At 17.1% G+C, this 24,481-nt stretch overlaps 1 protein-coding gene across 3 annotated transcripts; it reads left to right on the forward strand.

Moving 5' to 3' along the window:
* Nucleotides 1-474: 474 nt before the first annotated feature.
* On the forward strand, nt 475-22,601 carry Amel_8916 (cys-loop ligand-gated ion channel subunit 8916). Of its 3 annotated transcripts, none has more exons than XM_026442635.1 (11): nt 475-653; nt 7,061-7,260; nt 16,224-16,291; nt 17,068-17,288; nt 17,712-17,794; nt 18,886-19,085; nt 19,158-19,245; nt 19,814-19,974; nt 20,213-20,389; nt 21,079-21,221; nt 22,344-22,601. In XM_026442635.1, the coding sequence occupies exons 1-11, from the start codon at nt 646-648 to the stop codon at nt 22,555-22,557; spliced, it is 1,563 nt and encodes a 520-aa protein (XP_026298420.1). In that variant the 5' UTR covers nt 475-645; the 3' UTR covers nt 22,558-22,601.
* Nucleotides 22,602-24,481: the final 1,880 nt, after the last annotated feature.

The following is a 24,481-nucleotide window of genomic DNA, read 5'->3' on the forward strand; positions in this document are numbered from 1 at the left end:
GTAAGAAAAATATTTTTCATACATGTATCTGTATTTATAATTCATTTCTCTCATCCTTTGCGTCGAATAACAGAGAGCAATAATTTTGTTATACGAACAAAGACGACAATGTCGAATCATTCGTCATGTATTCTACAAAATTAGTTAATTATCTTATCATAAATTGTATCCGTTAATTCCTTTTGATCGACGGGACCATTTTTTGTTCAAGTTTTTTTTCACGTTTTATTCAATTCCCTATACTCATACAAAGCTTCATAAATCCAATATAATATTTGGCCAAACATAACTGAAGGTAAAAATGGGAAAAAATTGTAACGAAAAAAAAGAAAGAAAGAAAGAAAGAAAGGAACCGATGATAGTATTGTGAATGCTTTGAACATGGAGCTACAAAGGAATAAAGAAAGCAACGAATAAACGATAACACGCAAAGTTCGTTGAACGTCGTCGAAGGCAGGATTGTTGGAGTTTGCGCGACAGAAAGTTTCATCTCTCCCAGGTGGGAGATCCACGAGGATCTGTCACAAGAATCGCATGTAGATCTTCCCCGCGAGTGCCGGTACTCGGTTCGAGCTTATTTTATTTTTTTTTTTCAATCAAATTTCTTTTCCGTACGACTTCGAAGAGGAAAAAAGGTGTAGCGAAATGTTAGGGTAAGTAAATATTTTTCGATCGATGAATGCGTAGTTTTAATAGTAAAAGTTAAAATTTAAATCTGTTTAAATTTAAATTCTTTTATATCGTTAAAATTTTTTTTTTCATATATTATATCATATAAGAATTAAAAAATTTATATTGAAACAACTAGAACATATTTTAATTTATGTCATGTACAAAGTAAGTTTAATTGGTAATGCCAAAATTATTTTTAAAAATAAAATTTATAAAAAAATCTGACTGATCTGATTTTTATTGATACTAATGAATAATGAATATACATATACGTATATGAGTATGATATATGTATGTGTGGTAATGATTATGATTATGATTAAGATTAGCAAAGAAAAATGATCGAAAAATTGAGATATATTGAATAATTAATAATATAATTAATAAATGTGATTAATTAAATATTTATCCATTAAATAATAAATATAAAAATCTTGTGTTATATTTTTATATATTTTATTTTATTTTATTTTTTTTATTTAATTATATAAATATTAATGAGATTATAATATAATATTAATACAATTATGTGAGAAATTGAATTTATTTATTTATTTATTATTTTTCTGAGAATGGCATGTAACATATAAAGTCATATATTATAATGAAAAATTATAGAGAGAAGTAAATTATAATGATGAAAGCAGTGCCATAAATTGGTATTCTGCATCGATTAACTAACCTCAAATATAGCGATACAGACCGTTAATGAAAAAGCTGAAATTAAAGTGATATGTTCTCAGTAAATACCTGTAATAACCAAAAAAAGAAAAAAATAACCGTAAAAAAAATAACATTACCGTTTTTTTGTCGGCTTATGTCTTTTTGTTAATTATCGTCTTTTTCAAGCCAAAAATTATCGCAATTTCTATTCACTTTGAAATAAACATACATATATACATATATTTATATGATTTTGATGCTTTTGCAATATAATCTATACAAGTATACACACATAACATATGTTATTTTTATATATTTTTATTATATAAATATGTATCTAATAAAAATTTTCAATTAATTATTTTATTGATAACAAAATAAAATCTTTGCACGATGGAATGATATCGTAAACAATTAAAAATATTTAATTTTATCAATTTAAAAAAAAAAGTATTTAGTTTTATAAATAAAAAAGACTAAAAACATTGCAAGAAAACTAAATACTTTATTTTAAAAAATGAAATATTTCTATTTTGTATTTTAAAAATATTTAAAAATCACATATCATTATTATTTAAAAAAATATTAAAATGAAACATATACATATCTTGATAATTGAAACATTATATTGCATTTGTTGATTATTATAATAATTGTAATATAAACAAATTTGCCAAAAAATTTTTTTTCTAATGCTTTTTCGCAAAAAGGGCACCGGAAGGGTTTAAAGGGCGATTCTGACGTAACGAGGGAGAATGTTCACTCGAAAGATCGAGGGGTACCCTCGTCGGAAGTTGCTGAATCTGCGGCTAAGGAGAGCACTTTTATACTCTATTTTCCTCTTTTTCCTTTACCTAGGCCTCTCATACTTTCTCTCTGCTTTTCTCGATACCAACCGTTCTTTCCTTCTTACGTGACCAAGTTTAAATTTTTCACTTTTTTTCTACTCGTTTTTATTTTTCACGCACCTAAAAATCTTTTTCTTTACGTGACTATTCAGGTAATGGAAACATGATAATTAGGGTGAGAACATATTTGAGAATTGCTTTTGAGAAAATTTTTCATAATTTTTCATAAGTAGAAATTATGTTGAGCGAAAGTAATTTTCATTCTCAACTGACGTTATCTATTTGCAAAAAATAATTCTTAAAAGCAACTCGAGAGAGAAAGTTTTATTCTCAAATGTATTTTTATTATATTAATTTTAATATTTTTCTTTCTTCATTTCACAATCAATATTCATACCAATGTATTAATAAATTAATAAATATAAATATATTTAATACTTGTTAATATTTTTAACTATAATTTACAAAAATACAAAAGTTGGGTAGATTTTTTTTATAAATAGATAGATTATATTTTTTCTTAAATAATTCAATATAATCATTTTTAATAATTTCCAATTATTAATCAACAATTGAACTTTTTACTATAAAAAATACTCGATTTTTAAAATATACAGACATAATTATTTAAAACTTTTAAAAATTTTTATAATTACATAATTAGAATAGTTAGAATAAATTATTTTTTTATATAATGGTATATATTATAATATTAAAATTTTTGCATACATTTAATTTATAAATAATATTGAAAATCATTATTGGCTATAAAATATTATTTTTATTAATATTAGCTAAATTAAAATCTAACTTTTGATTGATCTTTTAAATTGAAATTTTAGTAGTAAAACAAATAAGATTTTATAAATTTAAAAAATTTATTTTTATTCGATTGTCTTATGTTTGATATAAAATTGTATGAAATTTAAAAGAAGTTTATAATCGATAATTTGTAATTTATTAATTTACTAATATATTATTATTATATAAAAAGATATATGATATAAATTTTAATTTTTAGTTACACATATTTAATTTGTTAGTTGTAATTTTATTTTACTATAAACGAAAACCATCATCACTTAATATTTTTAAAATATTTGAAATACAGTATTTTAATGAAAATTCAAATATTCATATTATGTAAATTTTTATTTATTTTTTTCATAAACAAAGTTTTTAAACATTAATTTCAAAATTTTAAAAAAAAAATATATTTTTTATTTTATGAATACTCATAATTTGATTCGAAACTTTGTTTTTATGAAGGATACACGTGAGAAGCATTGGTGAGTAATACAAAATTCGACGTGATATTCTTTTGAATCTAGAGCGTCTAATAGCTATTCTTTTCACTCCAGTATTGTGATGCAAACAATGTAGTTTCTTTGACTGTTGGGTTATTCTCATCCTTTTCAAATATGAAGTGGGGAATGTCTAGAGTGTGAATAAAAGACTAAATAATCTACTAATTATGCAATTTCCGCTTTAAACTATGTTTTTTAATTAAAATAATTAATTAAATATATTATATTATTCCTAAATATATTTGTATTTCAAAAAAGTCAAAAAATAATATACATACAATGTTTTTAATAAAATATAAACAATGAAAAGAAAATTAATCAAATGTATGATTATTTTTTTATAATATTATATAGATTATTTAAAAATTTAAATTTAAAAAGAGACTCGCATTTATTTGATAATTTTCATTTATATAAGATCCATAATTCATGATACAAAAAATTTCTAGGGCTCAAAATAAAACTTTAATTAGTAATTTTTAATTGAATACGAATGAATTATTAATAAAAAATTATTCTATGTATGAAAATAATAAAAAATATAAAATAAAATTTTATCGTTTAAATTATTATTTTTGAAAAAATTAAGATTGAACATATACAATCAAAAAATAGTATAATCAATTTTCGATAAATTAATTTTCAATAAAATAGTTTTCTTGGAAATTAATTTTTAAATAAAAAAAATAATAAATTAACATTTTTTGTTTATTTTCACATTTAGAATTACCTTTTATTTATTCCTTATCTTCTTTAGTTTATTCATATACTATAAATATTTGAACTAGCTAATTTTATTTGTATTTAAAAAACTTTCAAATTTGATTTATTTAAAATAAAATCTATCACAATTTCCTTATATTGAATTTATGAATATAAAATCCATAGAATTTTTCTGATTCTGTACAATGAATTATGTTATTATGATCATATGATGAATTAGGATCATCCTATATATATTTATATTATGTATATTTAAAATTAAATTGTCTTTTGAACTCTTGGATTATGAGTCATGTAATATGATGATTGGTTCAAAAATACTCTATTATTAGTAAATTTAAATAATTTAATTTTTATTATCCAATTAACGTTATCATTCTGTAACGATTGGAAAAAGTGATCCAATTATTTCTATAAAGACAGCAATGATTAATCACGATTGCTTTGTTTTTTATAATTTTTAATTATCTCTTTTTATTTATTGTTAATAATGATAATAAAAAGAATAAATTTTCGAAAAATGATTTTATTAAATAAGATAATAATAAAATAAACATAGTACAATCTTAAAATTTTAAACTTAAACATATTATAATGTATAATAATATCATAACATAGAGTAATTAAAAATATTTAAATATTTATAATTTATAATATACATATTAATGTAATATATGTATTATATAAATTTTTTAGATTGAGAAAAAAATTATATGATAATGAATTATTTAATATGTCTAATGATAATTGTCTACCTAAGCCAGAATTAGTTAACTATAATAAATAAATATAATACTTGCATAAAATTCTTTTTCTTTTAATAAATTTATTCAGATATTCATTATAGTATTTACATTTACTGTATTATATAGTTAAATTTAATATATTTATTCATGAGAATAAATAAATAAAAATACGGTATAAAGGAAAGTGTTATATTCTGTATAATTTTACAATATTTAGAAATCATTCATAATCAATTCATATTGATACTCTATTACTATATTAAGTATTATTTTCATTATTTTTGGCTCAATATTTATATAAATTTATAAATTTTGTTTTATTCCGCATATAAATAATATTTTTAAAAAATATTTATAAAAAATAATTTATACGTTTTATACTACATGAAATACTGAATTCAAAAAATTGAGCACAATAATTATATATTTTTTATTCTTCCCATTTTTTTCAATATATATTAACTGATTCATATACTTTGTTTTATTATTTTGTTTGATATTTAAAATTTTTTAAACATTTCACATATAAAAAAAATTTCTATTAATAAAAGAAATAAAAAGTATCACATATGTTTTAAGAAGAGGTAAATTCTTAACCTAATTCAGGAAATAATTGCTTTAAATCTGTAAAAACTAAAAATTTTTATATAAGATATTCCATGTTATTAATTCCCACTTTTCCCAGTTATCATATGGAATATAATGATTAGAATAAATTTTAAAATTTTTAAATTTACAATGGTGAACATAAAATTATAAGATTATATTTTCTTTTAATATTAATATTAAATTAATATTTATATCTTTTATAATAAATGCTGAAATAAATATAATTTTTGCACAATAAGATTTAATAAATTCACGATACTATGAAAAGATGAAAAGATTGGATGTTTCACGATTTTTTCATTAATAAATTTTTAATAACAAATTTTTAATAGAATTATAAAAATTTTTTATTTTTGCGAATTTTTTAAAATCTTGACAATCAATTTTGATCCATTCAAAATATATTGCAATAACTTTTATAAGATTAAAATGATAAATGTGAAAAAAAATTTTTTTTAATTATAGACCATATTTATTATAAAATATAAAAAATAATATAAATATTAATTTTAAGAAAATTATGATCATAATTATTATTATAAATTTAGAAAATTCATTTGGATCATTAAGCAGTAAGATTTTTTCGTCTTTCATTTTTATTAAAATCTATTGTTTACGAGAAAAAGATTTGGAAATTATAAAAATATATATATAAATATATATATTAATGCTTATGATATCATAATATATATTATTATAAATACATATACATTAGAAAGAAATGAAAAAATCAAAATTATATGATTATTTCTTGTTAATATAAAAAAATTTATCTCTAATTTTTTAAAATTAATGTATAAATATAATTTTTAAAATATTTATAAAATATTTAATGTAATTCTTATTTTTATTATTTTCATAATATCAATTATAATATTTATTTATTTCTTAATTTTTTATTATAAATTAATTGATATTTTAAAATGAATATATAAAATAATATTTATAATATAAATAACATATTACAAATATAATATATTATATTTGTAACATGTTATACATATAATTCATATAATAACATATTACAAATATTTGAGAAATGATAATTTTTTTAAATTTATCTCATTTAGTTTAAATTTCTTCATTCAAATTATTTATACAAAATATTACAAAAATTATTAGTATTAAATTAAGTAATTTTATAAAAATTGAATTATTATAAATTATCGAATAGAAATTTATAAAAATTAAAATAATAATAAATTTTTAAGTATTTTATAGCATCTTAAAAAACTTATTGATTAAATATAAAGAATTTAAATATTAAATTCTATAGAAGGCAATTTTTTTTTCATTATTACATATTATAAAAAGAAAAAAGAATTTTTTTTCTCTCGTTTTCTATTCTAATCATATATTTAATTTCCATTCTATGATAACATCATGAGACATTTGGTTGTTATAAAAATAAATTTAATTAAGATGTAATTTTAACTATTTAAAAAATGATATTAATAATATTGATAAGTTGATAAGTTGATATCTTTTGCAGATTGATATTTTTCATATTGCTGTCAATGTGCAAAAATCGGAATTACGCTCTTGATGTTTCTTCAGCAGCTTCAAAGACTTCTTCGAAAGTTATGTTAACCAGAGGAACCGTCAACGACATTGTTTCTAGAAATATCACAATGGTTCTCGAGAATCTTCTAATGAATTACGAAAACAATCAACTACCTACTCACGGAAAGGGTAAAGAAACAAATAATTATATTTTCATTTTATTTCGAACATTATTTTTTAAACCAATTTTTAATCAATTTTCATATTGATATCTATAAGTAAATATTATTTTAAAATATTATTTTTATCATTTTTAAATTAATATATAAATAAATTAATATATAATTGTATAAATTTATAAATTTTGTTTTATTTCACGTATAAACAATATTTTTAAAAAATATTTGTAAAAAATAAAATTTTATTTAAATCGAATTAAAATATAAATTAGTATAATATAAATTTGTATACATATGTTGATATATTCTTGAGATATTTTTGAAAAATCAATTCTAAAAAACAAACACAAAAATTGATACAAAATTGATACTAATTGAAATTTATTTATTAAGTTACAAGAAATTTAACATTGCATTAGTTGAAACGAGACGGAACTAAAGTGAAACAACAGTGTAACGAAGATAAAATGCTTTCTCATTTTCGCTTCGTCTAATATAAATTTTAATTACTTAAAACTTGATGAATAAATCTTAATTCTCAATTATTGTATTTTAAGTTTTGCATTTATTTTGGTTTATAGAATTAACTTTTGAAAGTATTCTATGAATATAAAAAAAGAAATCTATTATTCTTATATATAATTCAAAACCTATAAATTTTTTTAAAAATGAATTTGAAAAATAAATCATTGGATAGGAAACTGTAAAAGAAGAATTATATAATTCATTTTTCAAATTCATTTTTAAAAAAATTTATAGATTTTAAATTATAATATATAAAAATATATAAAAATAATTGATTTCTTTCCAGTTCATCTAATATTAACATCCTATATTCTATTTTTTTAAATTTCTCCTTGATTTTTAATTATCATATATCATATGATATATAATTTGCATATATTTTTTCATCTCATTTTTAAAAATTTATTTACATTTAATAATTCATAATATTATAAAAATAAATTTTATTTTATTTAATATATTTTATATATTTTATTATTAAATTCTATATATATAAATATATAAATAAAATTATAATATAATAATATATATAAAATTTATAAAATTTAATTTCATATATAAAATTTAATTATGATTTTTTCATTAATTAAAATAATTTTTTACTCGTAAAATTTTTTTCATGCTCTGCCAGATTTTGCACGTTCAAAATAAATTGGATTAATTCAATCTCGATGATGAAAGGATTAAACGATTACGATAGTTTGATAAAAAAAAATTTGGGTGTGTTCTTAATTTTTTTCTCCCAATTTTTATATTTTGTCCTTAATTTTCTTTTTAAAAAATTTTTGAATTACTTTTTTAATATGTGCAATTGTAATATTATATATTGAATAATTTAAAATGATTCTGATTAATATCAGAAATAATTGTCAGTTTTGAAAGGTTTCATGATTCGAACAATGATTTAAAATTATTCAAAATATAAAATCTAAATAGAAAAATTCTGTATAAAATCAAAGTTGTAAAACCATATCATATTATTTTTATAATGATTTCAAATTTTTCTATTACAATAAGGTATATATTATATATTATCATTAATGCATTAACATTAATAGTACATTTATTGATAAAAATTAATCAAAAATGATTTAAATGTGATTTTTTAAATCGTTCTTTCTAATTTTCGAATATTAAAAAAAAAACTTTTAATAATATTCAATATATAAATTATAATATAAAATAATATATATAATATAATATATATATAATATTATATATAATTATGTTATATAAAATATATTATGTTAATAATATTATATATTATATATATTATATAACATTTTTTGATATAAATGATATTTTTTCATATATTAAAATACAAAAGATATTTTTTTTAATTCGTGATGGTATTATTATCTTGTGATATAAAACAATTGTATGTAAAAATAATTATACAAAATAAAATTGGATGATATTCAATTTTGTTAAAGAATTAAATTCAAAAAGAAAAAGAATTATAGAACTAAATTTAAAAAAATAAATGATAATGAGATAAAAATAATAATAAAGATAAAATCTAATAATATTTGATAAAAACAATAAAAATATTACATTGAAGATTGGATATAATAACTTAATTTACTTTTATATAATATATATAAAATATATGCACACTATATTATAATTCCGTGAATTTCGTTGTGCATGCTAAAATCATAGTATCCAAATCATGAAATAAAATCAAAATATAAAATTACATCCTATTTTTTTATGTTTTCTTTATTGTATCTTTGTTAATAAAATCATTGCATAATAAAGAAATTTTTTAAATAAATATTATCTCTATTTTTTTTTTACTTTATTTATTTTTAGCATTTTTATTTTATCCTAGTTTTTCGATATAAATAAAAAATAATAAATATAATTTAAAAATTTATTTGTAATATATTTTTACTATAATATAATTTTTGTGAAAAAAAAGATCATTTTAATTTTAATATTAAATTCGTTTTGATTGTAAATATCAATTAATAAAAATATTAAATATTCAAAAGATAAGAAATTTCATTACATGAAATATTATAAAGCGATTAGATAAAATATATATTTTTTAATTTTATTTCTAAAAATTATATTGAAAAACTATTGAAAATTTATAAATTATATCTAAATAAAATATTTCTTAATAGTGTTGAATGTTGATATGTTAAAAATAAAAATAAAATAAAATAAAATAAAATTTATTATATTCAAATATTTATTTAGCTATATTTATAATTTTATTAATATTTTAATTTTTTGAAACTTTAAAATCAATAAGAGAATATCATGTTATCATTTAAATTTTCTTAAAATATCCAATTATTAAAATTTAATATATCTATAATTATATATTAAAGCTTATATATTATATAGCTAATATATATAGTTTATATATTTTCAAAATAATTAATTTTTGTAAATATTATTATTACATAATAATAAATAATTTCAGTTTGTTTGTTTAAATTTTGAATTGAATGAAAATAATTTACATCGAAAAATAAAATATTTTTTTTTAAATTCTATAAAGATATACATAAAATTAAAAGTATTATACTTATTGGTGTAAATATAAGATAGTGATAAATAAAATATAAGGTAATTGATAAATATAAAATATCTCACATAATTGCATTTTTATAATATTTTTAATAAAAATCCGTTAAATGATGATTAGTTATAAATTGCCAATAAATTAATTTCGATTTTTTTAAATAATGTTAAGTATTTTTGATTTTTTAATGCTTATAGCTTATATTAAGTTATAAATTCAATGAGCTTGTATACATCATTATTACGATCTTGAAATTATTTTTGGCTCAAAACAATCTTCGGTTTTTAAAAATTGAAATCAAAATTATCAAAATGTTATAATAATATTTAGAATATCTTGTATATACAAATATTGTATATTGTATATATATTTATTCATGTAATATAATTAGGACGAAATATATTTCTTTTTTGATTTTAATTATCGTTGAAAGAAAGAAATAAGTATTTCAAAGAATACAACTATTCAAAGACAACATTTTATTTCAAGTATAACAATGCATATGTATCATATGTATTATATTATCGTTTTGTTTAATTAAGAACTTTTCTGCAAAAAAGTGATAGATTCATTTGTAACAATTTAAGAAAATTGCTTATAAAATTATTGCTTTAATATTAACAAGCAACAATAATTAAAAAAATATGAACATATTAATTAATAAGTTGTTGAATTGATAAGTCTTTATTTCAATAATATTTCTGACAATAATACCGGAACATAGTTTCTTTTATCAATTTTTATCAACAATAAACAATATAACATGCAAATTATTATTATTTTATTAATAAAAAATATTGTTTATATATAAAAATTAAATATAAAGGAACAAATTCATATTATTATATATATTATATATTAAAATATTAGTAATTTGTATCCTTATTATATTTTATAATATAATATTTAGTAAATCACTTGTTTTTTATTAATATTTATATTTTATACTATACATAGATATAAAATTTTTATTTAGATATATATAGAATCTCGATTAATATATGTATTATATATATATATATATATAATGATCGTAGTTATTCAATATCTCGATCATTCTATATATATATATATATATATATATATATAATGATCGTAGTTATTCAATATCTCGATCATTCAGAATTATTAAAAGTCTAGATTTATCCAGAATCTCGATTATCGAGGATTTCGATTATTCAGCATCTTCTGTTTGCTAAGACAAACTTCTGTAGCTAGATTGCAGATGTTTATACAAATTTTTATGAACACAACTAGAGAAATGGAACTTAAGTAAAAATCTATTTCATCTCTTAATTATCAAATATCTAATTTCGATATTTTGTATTTTTATATATCATGTGAACTTTATATATTTCTTATTCTTATTCTTATTTTCAAATGCATAAATATTTGTAGTCAAACTTATTATTTTTTCTTTCGAATTTCTATTTCTATAATTAATATTTTTCTTCATCAAATTATTAATAAATATTAAATTTAATTAGAAATGAATATTCAAAGCAGAAATAAATTATGAGAGAAAGTAATTTATATAAAAAATCCATTTCTTCTTCTCATTTCTTCTCGAGTTTTGATCTCACAAGAGTCGATTTATCCAGACTGTTTGATCTTCGTTTAAGGTAGTTAATCAACGTCCTACTGTATGCCTAATAACTCAAAAATTATCAAAAATGGGTCATACCACTCTTGCTGTAAGGTCCTTAATTTGTATGCATTTAATACAAGAGAGAAGAAATATGAAATCACATAACTTGTTAAACGTATTCGTGGAAGAGAGTCGATTTTAAAAGTCAAAATAAACACAAAAATTAATATACAGAAATATCGATTGAAGCTTATTTATTTATTATTATTATACATATAAAATAAATAATTTATTTATTTATTGAAAAGATTATTATTTATTACAAACAATTGAAATTAGATGAAATAAAGATAGGATAAGATAAAAATATGATGAAGATAGAGTCTCTATCTTTATCTCATTTTATCAAATTTCAATCGCTTATAATTTAATAATTAAATCTTAATTTTTTTTTTGTTTTCTAGAACTGATTCTCCAAATGTATTTCATGAATTTATCAATAATTTGTATAAAAATGAAGATCTAATTTATTCTTTACCAGAAAAAGAAAAATAATATGATGAAATTTAAAAAAAAAAGATAATTTTTGTTACACGTTTATATAACATTTATTTATTATTATGAAATTTTAATTTTTTTAAATTATTATCTTTAAATAAATAAAAAATTCTTATTTTTCGAAATATTTTGATTTTAGGTCATTATTGTCTAAATATTGTCTTTTCTATTTGATATCTTAAAAATTTTAAATATAGAATTAAAAAACTATTCTTTATAAAAACTTTTATTATTAAAATATTATATTACTTATTAGTTATTATTATATAGAAATTATTTTTTTATATCATTTAAAAAAATTAAAAAAAATTAATATTTTTAAGAATTCTAAGAAAACAAAATTATATATAATGTATTATGTTTATTATTGTGTAACAACATTTTATATTATCATATGAATCTTTAACAAATAAAAAATAATTATTTTATTTCGTATTATTTTATTATAAACGATGTATTATAAACGATAATTATTATAATTTATAAGATATATATATATATATATATAATATATAAGATTTAAATAAGATTTGTGATTTGTTATTTATTAATAACAAATTTATTAATTTAATTCATGATTAATAAACATATAATTATATATAAGCATTTTATATTTAGTAATATCGTGAAACACAAGATTAAGATAATTCAATGAAATAGATAATATCTCGTTCGTATAACAGCCTTAAAATGTTTACAACAAAAAAATTGGAGCATTGTAATGATCTTTGACAAGTGATCGAGCGAAAAGGGAAAAAATAGGAATCGATCCAATAGGAACGAAACACGCGGAAAGTTGGATTGCAGCCAGCCGAAGAAAAGTACCCCTTCGAAATCGCCTTTATCCCTAACATGCGGTCTCAATTTTCCACGATTTTCCTTTTTTTATCCATCCGAAAGAATGCCAAACTATACTTTCGATTATACTTCTGTACTCATTTTCATCAGTGTATCTATTATTTTTTCTTTTTTTTTTTTATGCTCGAACACTCTTTCATCTTTCTTTTTCAGTTCTCTTTATCATAAATATTTAACAAAAATTTTATGAAGATTAATTAAATTCATCGCTTTTAATTACAGTGTTAAATGATTTGTTATTTAATATAGATAAGAAATATTTATTTATTTTTATCGATAGATATTTTTATTATATTTTTATTTTGTTTTTATTAAATTGATAAGAAAGTTATATCAATTTTTGAATCTGATAATTTCAAATGAATCGTACATCAGTTTTTATAATAAATTTATTTTATAAAAATATTGTTTATAAATTTATAAAATTATAAAATATTTTAAAATTATGTTTTATGTTTATTTTACTTAAATTTTATTTCCATTTGAATTTAGAAATTAATGTAGTTCAAGCTTTAGAAAATATTCTCAAATCTCAATTTGATAAGATATTATAAAAGATGAATAATAAAATTATTTATATATATATATGTATATAAATAAAAAAAAATAAATAAAAAAATTATTAGTATATCATGTAATAATTTTATACTATTCATGCACATAGTTTATTTTAAAATTGAATAATATTAAATTAATTTACTTTTTCTGTTATAATTGATATTATATTTTTTTCCATTAGCAATAATTATATAATTATAAAAGAATAGGTAAAATTATTATTAAAAATTATTGCTAAAAAATCCATATAATAATTAAAATATTTTTCTAGATTTATGTTTTTTAATTCCTTATGATCCTTCAATATAATAATATTTAAATATTTGATAATATTTAAATAATTGACAACATTTGTTTCCTATACAAGATATTAATATTAATTTGGATGGAACATTTTTGGATGGTTAATTGTTGAAGTACAAAAATGACAGTTAAAGATTATTTATTAATGTATAATCAAATGAACTCAAATGAAAAGCGAGACATAAAAATGAGATAATTTTATTTTCATTATACTACCATTTCGTTCTATCTTCATTTTGCTTTATTTAATATAAATTTAAATTACTTATAGTATTAATTAAGATTATTAAATATTAAAAACAAAAAAGAGAACATTTGAGAACAAATTTTTTATTTATATTCATTTTTTTTAATAATTATATAAATGTATATATACATAATAATTAAAAACATAAATTTGCATTGATATTTCAAATTGCAGTTAAAAAAGAATAATTTAATTATCATTATCTTTTTCGTTATATTTATTTACATTTAATTAATTTGACATAAAAATTTTTCATTTTTCTTTTTATTTCATTATAGTTTTAAACAAGATATATTTTTATAATTTTAAATTATGTTAAAAATATCTTAAACAAAGGAAGTTTTCAATTTATTTTCTTTTTCAATGTTTTCGATTCTTCCATTGTCTAATAGAAATCATGGAAAATATTCTTTTTACATTTATATTTTAAAATTGAATATGGATAAATTCAAGCTTTAAAAAAAAATTGACAAATTTTTAATAATTCCAAAACACAATGTATTTTGAAATATTCTATCCACTTGATATATGAATATGAAATCAAATTTAAAAAATTTTTTGTATTCAGATTTTTATATACAGTATATTTTTATTCGAAAAAGAGAACAACTATGATATACAGAGTATATATATATATATATATATATATATATATATATATATATATATATATATATATATATATATAAAACAAAGAATAAAGAATCGTGTTGAAAAAAAAACATATTCTCTTTAAAACAAACCTGTTGACGATACTTGTATCTTAATAAATAAGTTTCAAGCGATATTTTTATCAACTTTTATATTTATTTTAACAAAAGATAATTTCCAAAAATATTGTAAGAATATATTAATATCCTGTATAAGATAAGAAAAAAAAAGATTAATAAAAATTAACTATTTTAAAAACTAACATTGTTTTAATTGTTTAATAGAATTAGCGATTGTTCTTTGAATTAATTATATTATTATAAAATTTGATCTCGATGCTTCTGTAATGCAATATAATAATGTAATATTATTACATTAAATAATATAACATTATAATATTATTATATCATATATTTAATACAATATATTATATATTTAATATAATATATTATATATAAAATAATATAATAATTATAATAGTAATATTTTATGATTTTATTAAGGATCACGATCAAGATTCTGTTGCTTAATATAATGTTTTATAAAAATTATTATGACATAATATTTCTATTATTTATATTAACTTTTAAAATTTTTATCATTTGAAACATCGAAATAATATATTTTAAGGTTATTGAAATAAATAAAATGGATTCTTTTATAAATAATTATTGATATATTTTTACAGAGAAAGAATGTCATATCAATTTTAATTTACAACAATTTATATATTTCAATTCTATCTCAGTTTTCTTAAATTTAATTATAGAATAATGATTTTAAATAAAAAGAAAGAATAATAAAAAACAGTAAATTAACAGAAATGAATTATATTTTTTAAAAATTTTTATATATAAACAATATATAATATATAATATATTAATATATTATATATTAATATATAAAATAATTTATATTAATGATATTTAATTATTATTAGATATAATAATAATATTTATATCCTTGCAATTCAAAAAAATTTTCAGAATTAAAAAATTTAATATAATTCAATATTGAATCATTATATCTCAATCACAAATTGAGAAATATTGATATAGACAATATATTATAATTATTAATCATTTTTTCAGTTTATAATATTAATATTCATAGCGAGAAATATGATTATACTTTTTTAATTATTAGGAACACCAACTGTGGTAAAAACGAATATTTTAATAAGAAGTATGGGTCCTGTGTCAGAACTTGATATGGTATGTGTATAATACTTTAATGATTCTTTAATTTGTAATATTTTTTATATTATACATTGTACAATTTTTTTTCTATAGACTTCTATTTTTTATTATCTAATAATAAAAAAATCTATTTTATTTAAAAAAATTTTTATTTTTATGCAATGGAAATGTTTTTTATAAATTATTAAAATTGCATAATTAATCTTTAATTTATTGCTTAAAGAGTGTTTGAATGAAGAAAGAAAACAAGATAACAAATTACAATTTAAGAGTTTATTTTAGAAAATAAATGTAAAAATTAAAAGTTCTAGAATGTCTTTTGATGTTTATTTTGAAATTATAAATTATAATTAAATTAGTTATAATTATAAAATTTAATTTTGTATTACTGTACAATATGATAAAAATACAAATATTTTACTTATGTGACATTGTGTCACATTTATAAAAATTAAATTATTTATAACTTGAGAAATAGATTTTAACGAATATTTTTGCAATATTTTATGAATATTTTATATGTATTTTATATGTATAATATGTTTTTCTAAAAAATAATTTTTTTAATTATTTAAACATTTTATACATTTTATATTCTATTTTCATATTATTTTTCTTAAATTTATTTTATATATTTCTAAAATTATTTTATAATTTCTACAATTATTTTATCAATTTATATATTAATTAATTTCTATCAGTAAATATAAATTTATAGTAAATTGAAAGTAATTAACTCTTTTATAATATGAATCTTATTATGTTTTCCTTTTTAAAAACTACTTTTATAGGATTATTCAATGGATTGTTATTTTCGACAATCTTGGAGAGATTCTCGTTTGAGCTTTTTAGGTCCAATAAAATCTCTCAGTTTAAGCATCAAAATGTTGGAAAGAATTTGGAGGCCAGATACGTATTTTTATAATGGAAAACATAGCTATGTGCATACCATCACGGTGCCCAATAAATTATTAAGAATCTCGCAAGATGGAGATATTCTATATTCTATGAGGTTATTATCATGTCAATTAATTATATCTCATTTTTTATACTTTTATAATATAAAATGAACAATTAGAATTTATAAAAATATAAAATATTTTGAATTTAAAATTTGGAATGAAGAATTATTTGAAATTACAATTGTCACGATTCGATAAGATTTTAAATGATGAGTACATAGAATGGATCATTATTAAATAAAAATATTTAAATATGAGAATATCATCGTTATTTGAAATTATAAATATTATAATAAATTTAATACATTTTCTCTTTATTATAATTTATGTAATTTTAATATTAAAAATATTAAATTATTAAATATTAAATATTATAAATAAATATTAATAAATATTAAATTTTATTCATTCAATAAATTTTGAAAAAATTTAAATATAATTTTATTTTTTAATTATATTAATATTTATTATAGACTTACTATAAAAGCAAAATGTCCAATGGAACTTCGAAACTTTCCTATGGATCGTCAATCCTGCCCTCTTATTCTTGGGAGTTGTAAGTACTTTTAAATTTCAAAAAAGTTTCAAAAATTATGTATATATTATATATACATATATGTATATATAATAAAAAAATTTGTTTTTGATGTAAGTCATATAATTGGTAATTTACAAACTATTATGAATACATTTATTTCGAATTTTTTAAAATAATATTTAATTATATTAATAGAATTTATATAATATCTTTTTTTAAAACTGAAATATTCTATGAAATAGTATAATAAAATTTTAAAAAATTAAAAATAAATCTATTATATTACAATATATTTTTTATTTTAATTAAAATTTAATATAAAAATACAAAATAAATTGTATAAATTGTTATTTTTTTCGAATATGATCTTTATTTAAATTAAATTTAAATAAAATTAAATAATAAAGAACATTAATAGATTAGATTAAAGGAACAAAATTTTTGAGAATTTTTTTTCCTAAATTAAAATATTCGTTTTTCTTATCTTTTTTTAAAGGATACATTAATTTTTTGTTATTTAATTAGCTTTAATTGAAACATTTTTTTTATTCTGAAAAAATATTAGTAAAAAATATTCTATATAAAAGTATACGATGAAAAAACACATAATTTGTTAAATTGAACCTATTTATAACTTTCATTATATTTAAAGAATATTTTTATTTAAATAAATATTTTCATGAATTGTTATATTTGAATTAAATTAATTAATATAAATATAAAATATATTAAATATATTAATGTATTATATATATATATACGCAATATATATATCAAATACTCATATCAAATATATATTATATAATAACTTTTATAATTCCCTAAAATACTTTTTATAAATATTTTTAATTATAAAATATATTTTATATTTTCATTTAGTTTTCCTGAAATTAAATTAAATTAATTACTTTAGTCATAATGATAGCTAAGGAAAATAGAACGATTATTTATTTTTAATAAATTATTTATTTTTATAACAATTAATGATTATATATAAAATTTTATTATTTACTTTTTTGTAGTATGTAAATTAAGTATGTAATCATTATTATATTATATTTAATTAATCATAAAAATTTTCACAAAATATTTCTTTTGTTTATTTTTAGATGCATATACGTCCAGTCAATTAATTTATGAATGGCAGGAAGGCTCTTCGGTTAACTTTGTTCCTGGAATGGCTCTTTCACAATTCGATCTGATGGGTTCGCCATACAGAAATTTAACATTCGTCCGTCGGGAAGGTGAATTTTCGGTTCTTCAAGTATCCTTCAATTTGCAACGACATACCGGCTATTTTCTCATTCAAGTAAATCAAGTTTATTTATAATCTTTTTAAATATTATCTAATTTAATATCATTTTTCCTGTGATTTTATCAGGTTTATGTACCTTGTGTTCTAATAGTAGTTCTAAGTTGGGTATCCTTTTGGATTCATCGCGAGGCTACCAGTGATCGAGTTGGGTTAGGTAAATTATTTATTAAACAAAATAAAAATATTATTGATAAAAGTATATATAAAATTCAATGAAACAATTTAAATTTAATTTTTCAAAACTAAAAAAAAATTAAAAAAATATGCAAGAATACTTATGATATTTAGAATAATATATATCTTCTATATTTATATATATGCATATTATCTTTTAAATTATGCATTATTCAAAAAAAAAAATTTCGTATAAAACTTTTCTTTTATAGGATATATATTTATATAACTTGTTATAAAAATGATCATCAGATTTATTTTGGAGATTTTTTCAAAATCTGAAGTTTCGAGACGAGTTCATTGATATAATTATATTTTTTAAAAATCATTTAAATTTATAATATTTTAAAAATAAGATTTTATATTATAGACAATTGTTGATAATTATAAAAGACATAAATTTCGCATTATAACAAAAAATTAAGATATTTGATAATTATATACATATTCATATGATAATATGAATATACTACATATATAATATATAATTAGTTTTAAAACATATCATTAAATTCTATAATATGTGATTATTCAATTAAATATTACAGGTATTACTACTGTTTTGACATTGTCAACCATTAGTCTGGATTCTAGAACAGATTTACCAAAAGTTAGATATGCCACTGCTCTCGATTGGTTTTTATTAATGAGTTTTGGATATTGTATTGCTACGTTATTAGAATTTGCTGGTGTACATTATTTTACAAAGGTATTCATAATTTTCAATTTTAATAATATTAATTTATTTAAGATTAAAAAATCAGATTTTATGAGATAAAAAATTTTATTAATTATTTTTAAAATTTTAAATATTAATTAAAAAATTATATATTTCAATTATAAAATTTCAAAATTAAGATTTGTGAAAAATTTTAATGAAATTTTTATCTATTATTTTCTATTATAGATTAATTATCACTTATAGTCTAGTAGACATTTCCTTTTAGGTTGGTAGTGGAGAAATTCCTTTGGAGGAAGAAGAATGGGAAAATGAGAATGAATCTGATTATCAAGATGCGTTTTGTAATATTGTATCATGCAGTCCTCAAACGGTTCATCCAGAAACGATAATAGATGTATCTCGAAGAAGAAGTTCTTTGATATGTGATGTTTATGGTGTTAATGTAAATATAAACATGAGTACAAAATTATTCGGTATTAATAATTAATTTGGTAACAATAATAATTACTATTTTATTGTTATTCAAATTATATTTAATAAAATTTAAAAATTATAATTTTTTATGAATTATTAAAAAATTTTTCATTTTAAAATTTTACTTTCTATGAATATTCTATTTATGACAATTAAAAATTTTGATTTTGAGGAAAAAAACACAGAGACAATCAAAATGTGCATAAACTTATCGATAATGTTTCTATTAATAAAGCTAAAAATTTTGCAAAAAAAATATTGTTTAAAATTATCTCAGGAATTATATCTATAATGTATAAAGTTTCAATACAATCGGAGATCCAAACAATCTTGTATTTTTATTGTTAAATATAAAAGAAGAATTAGATTAAAAGACAAATTTAATGTATCCATTAATTATTTAATATATTTCGAAAATATGATAAAAAACAATTTATTATTATTATGATTTTTTCTTTATTTAATTTTTATTATTTATAAATTTATTTGTAATCAAATTTTTTTATCTTTAATTTTAAAGTAAATTTTAAATATTATTTATACAATATTATTTAATATTATTTAATATTTAAATATTATTTATACAATATATATATTTCATTAAAATTTGTATAATTATAATTGAAATTGAATGTTTTCAAATAATTTTTCATTTAGGAATCCGTTTCTTATGAAAGAGGATCGATGACTGTATCTGTTACGTCGAAACCATCAACAATGGAAAGACAAACACAAACAGAAGTATGGATACCGAAATGGCGACAATTTCTTTATTGCCTTGCTGGTGATGAATCATTTAGGTAAAAAATTTCGATTCTAATTTTAATATAACGCAAATATTATATATATATTTATCAAACAAAATTTTAAATTTAAAATATTGTTGAGATTTATAAAATATTAAAAAAAAAATTTGACTTTATTTTAAATTATCTAATAATATATTATTTTAATGTATAATGATGAACATATAAATTGTAAAAAAATATTTATTTCTATTTTAACTAATTCTATTAAAAAAGTTCATAACAAATTTTATTTTTATGTCTTTGTATGGAATTATAGTGATAGAATTAAAGTGTGTTATAAGACTTTCTCTTTTTTTAAATTTTTAATTTAGAATTAATACAATATTGAAACAGAGAATTAAAAAATATAATGTGAATCATATGATATTATATTATTTTATATCTATAATATTATCTATAAATGTATCAAAAAAGTATTCAAACAAAAATTAAATGTATATTTTAATAATTGTAGATTTTTTGCACGTGAATGAATAAAGAATATACGAAAAAAAAAATCAAATTCATTTTTTTAAATGAAATATATTTTTTAATATATTAATACAATTTAATTCTTTTTATAAAAAATTTTAAACAATAAGAAATATATTTTTCTTGAAATCAATCAGTTTTTATTTAAATATTTTTCGTTAGAAATATTATTATATATTTTAATATAAATTAAGATGATCAGTTCATTATTTACGAAATATCTACATTTTTATTATGTATTTATATTTCATCATGTATACATCTACATTAATTTATTATTTTATATTATAATATATATCGTTAGTATTTTAAATATTAATATTTTACTTTTTTGAGAAATTAATGTTATTTATTTGAAAAAGATTATTTCATAAGAAACGTAATGAAAATACAATATAGATTCTACATTAACAATTTTGTATGTATTTTATTATATTTTTTTAATTTAAAAAAAATTTTTAAAAATGAAATTAAAACAAAACTGAAAAATAAGTGAGAAAATAAGTATGAGAATAAAAATAAATATATATTTATTATTTATTATTTATTCTGATATATCTTTTATAATATATTTTCTTATTAATATATCTTCAATATTGATTGTTTTATTTAAATTATAAATATAATTGATACTGACTGTAGAAAGCGCAGACAAAGAGAAGCAGCTGGAAACTGTAGGAAACGTGGCGAAAAAATTGCAAGACATATAAACAGCGTGTCTTATATCGATAAAGTTGCACGAATAGTATTTCCTGCTTCTTTTGGACTACTGAATATTTGTTATTGGGTCATTTACGTCACCTATCAAGAAGAATTTAAATGGCAAGATTCTCCGCTTGGATCAATTTCTCAATGATTTAATTAATTAAAATAGCAATATCTATGATATTTATACATATACATATATATGTGTTATATTATAAAAATTGAAAAATACATTATCATTTCAAAAATAAAAACTCAAATTTTTTATTAAATTATAAAATACCATTTTCTTTAGAATCATTTAATTTCATCTATATTTTATTTTTAAATATTATATTGCATAATAAAATATATATTATTTAATAAAAAAATTTATAAAATATTATAATATTTCTATTTTTCACAAATTATATTAAAAAATATTAAATTTTAATATTATTATATTATTATATATCTATTAATATAATTTATTATATTAATATTATATTAAAAAAATGTATTTAAATGAATTTTGACATATGTATTTACATTATCATTTAATTTTTTAAAAATATATGTAATACATAGATAAATATGAAATATATATAAAAATATATTAGGAATTAAATGATTATTTATTATTAATTTATTAAAATACATATTTTAAAACCGCTATGTTTCTTTATAATTTAATATATTCTTTTCATTGTATTTAATAAAATTTTAAAGATGTATAATGAAGGCACAAAAGTATTATAAATAATAAAATATATTCAACATATTTATTTATTTCTTATAATTATTCTTATAAAGAGTTTTTTTATTTATTTCTTTTTTATTATTTTTTTTTACTTATTTCTTATAAAGACTTTTTTAAGACATTTTATTTACGTTTTAATATAATTTAATAATAAATTTTTTATGAACCGGACATTTGCAAGATATTAATAAGATTTTTGATATTTTGAAAATTATTATTAATTTAAGATTTATAACAAAAGAAATTCATATTTTATATATTTTAAATAATATTATTAAATAACATTGTATGTATATATATTTGTATATTCAATTCAATTTAAAAAAATATTATATTATATCAATTAAAGAAAAATTTTTTTTGTAATATTATTTCATGAATATATAAATAATAGATTATATATATATATAGATTATATATATATATGAAACAATCTTTTATTGAAATATCATTTCGAGAAACACTAATTCTAATAGAACTTCGTAAGGTTGAAATGAACCTTAATTATTAACTTTAATTCAATTTATTTTGTTTTACTTTACAAATCATGTTTGTTTTATGATAAAAATATTAAAAAACATTTTTCATGTATTTATTATCGAAATTATTTTTTTTTAAGAGCATCATTAATATAACTATCAAATCAAATTTAAAATTAACTAATATTATTATAAAGAAAAATTTTAAAAATTATTAATTAAAAGATTAAAATTTCAGTAATTTCTTTTTTCATTTTTTTAAAAATTCTATAAATTTACTAGAAGATAGAATAAGAATTAAACAACATAAAATATTCAGATGTTATATTTTATCTTTATTTTGTTATAATGCATATCCCAAGGTAAAATTATATTATATATAATTATATATATTATATATATAAATATATATAAAATATTGTATGTGTAATAATATTAAATTTTATAGATTGAATTTAATTCTTTAATGAAATTTTTTGCCGAAACAAAAATTCCTTCATATAAAATTTATGTTCTATAAAAATCACTTTTATTTTTAATAGAAGCGAAATAGTTCGATAAAATACGTGAAGATAACAATGTTGCTTAATGATGGCAGTTATATATTATCATTCGAATATAGTAAATAGTGAGCAAAGTGATTATCATCATTGAATGCCATTAATTATGTTAAACTAACTTTTTTCAAACTATTTCGCTTCTAAATCAAAAATAAAAATATTTTTAGTTTTTTTTTAATGTTTTTTTTTTTAGCAGAAATCTATTTTATTGCATAATATGATTAAATTTTTTTCTAGACTCGTAAATTGAAGTAGATTGAAAAATATAATCAACAAAAACAAATATATTTTAGCTAT

This window comes from Apis mellifera, linkage group LG9 (assembly GCF_003254395.2).
Source record: "Apis mellifera strain DH4 linkage group LG9, Amel_HAv3.1, whole genome shotgun sequence".
Lineage (NCBI taxonomy): Eukaryota > Metazoa > Arthropoda > Insecta > Hymenoptera > Apidae > Apis > Apis mellifera.

What these genes read in the sequence shown, in the direction of transcription:
- Amel_8916 (XM_026442635.1), top strand. An exon ending in CTGTGTCAGAACTTGATATG is followed by an intron (nt 16,292 to 17,067) that starts GTATGTGTATAA and finishes CTACTTTTATAG; the next exon opens with GATTATTCAATGGATTGTTA. An exon ending in CCGGCTATTTTCTCATTCAA is followed by an intron (nt 19,086 to 19,157) that starts GTAAATCAAGTT and finishes TGATTTTATCAG; the next exon opens with GTTTATGTACCTTGTGTTCT.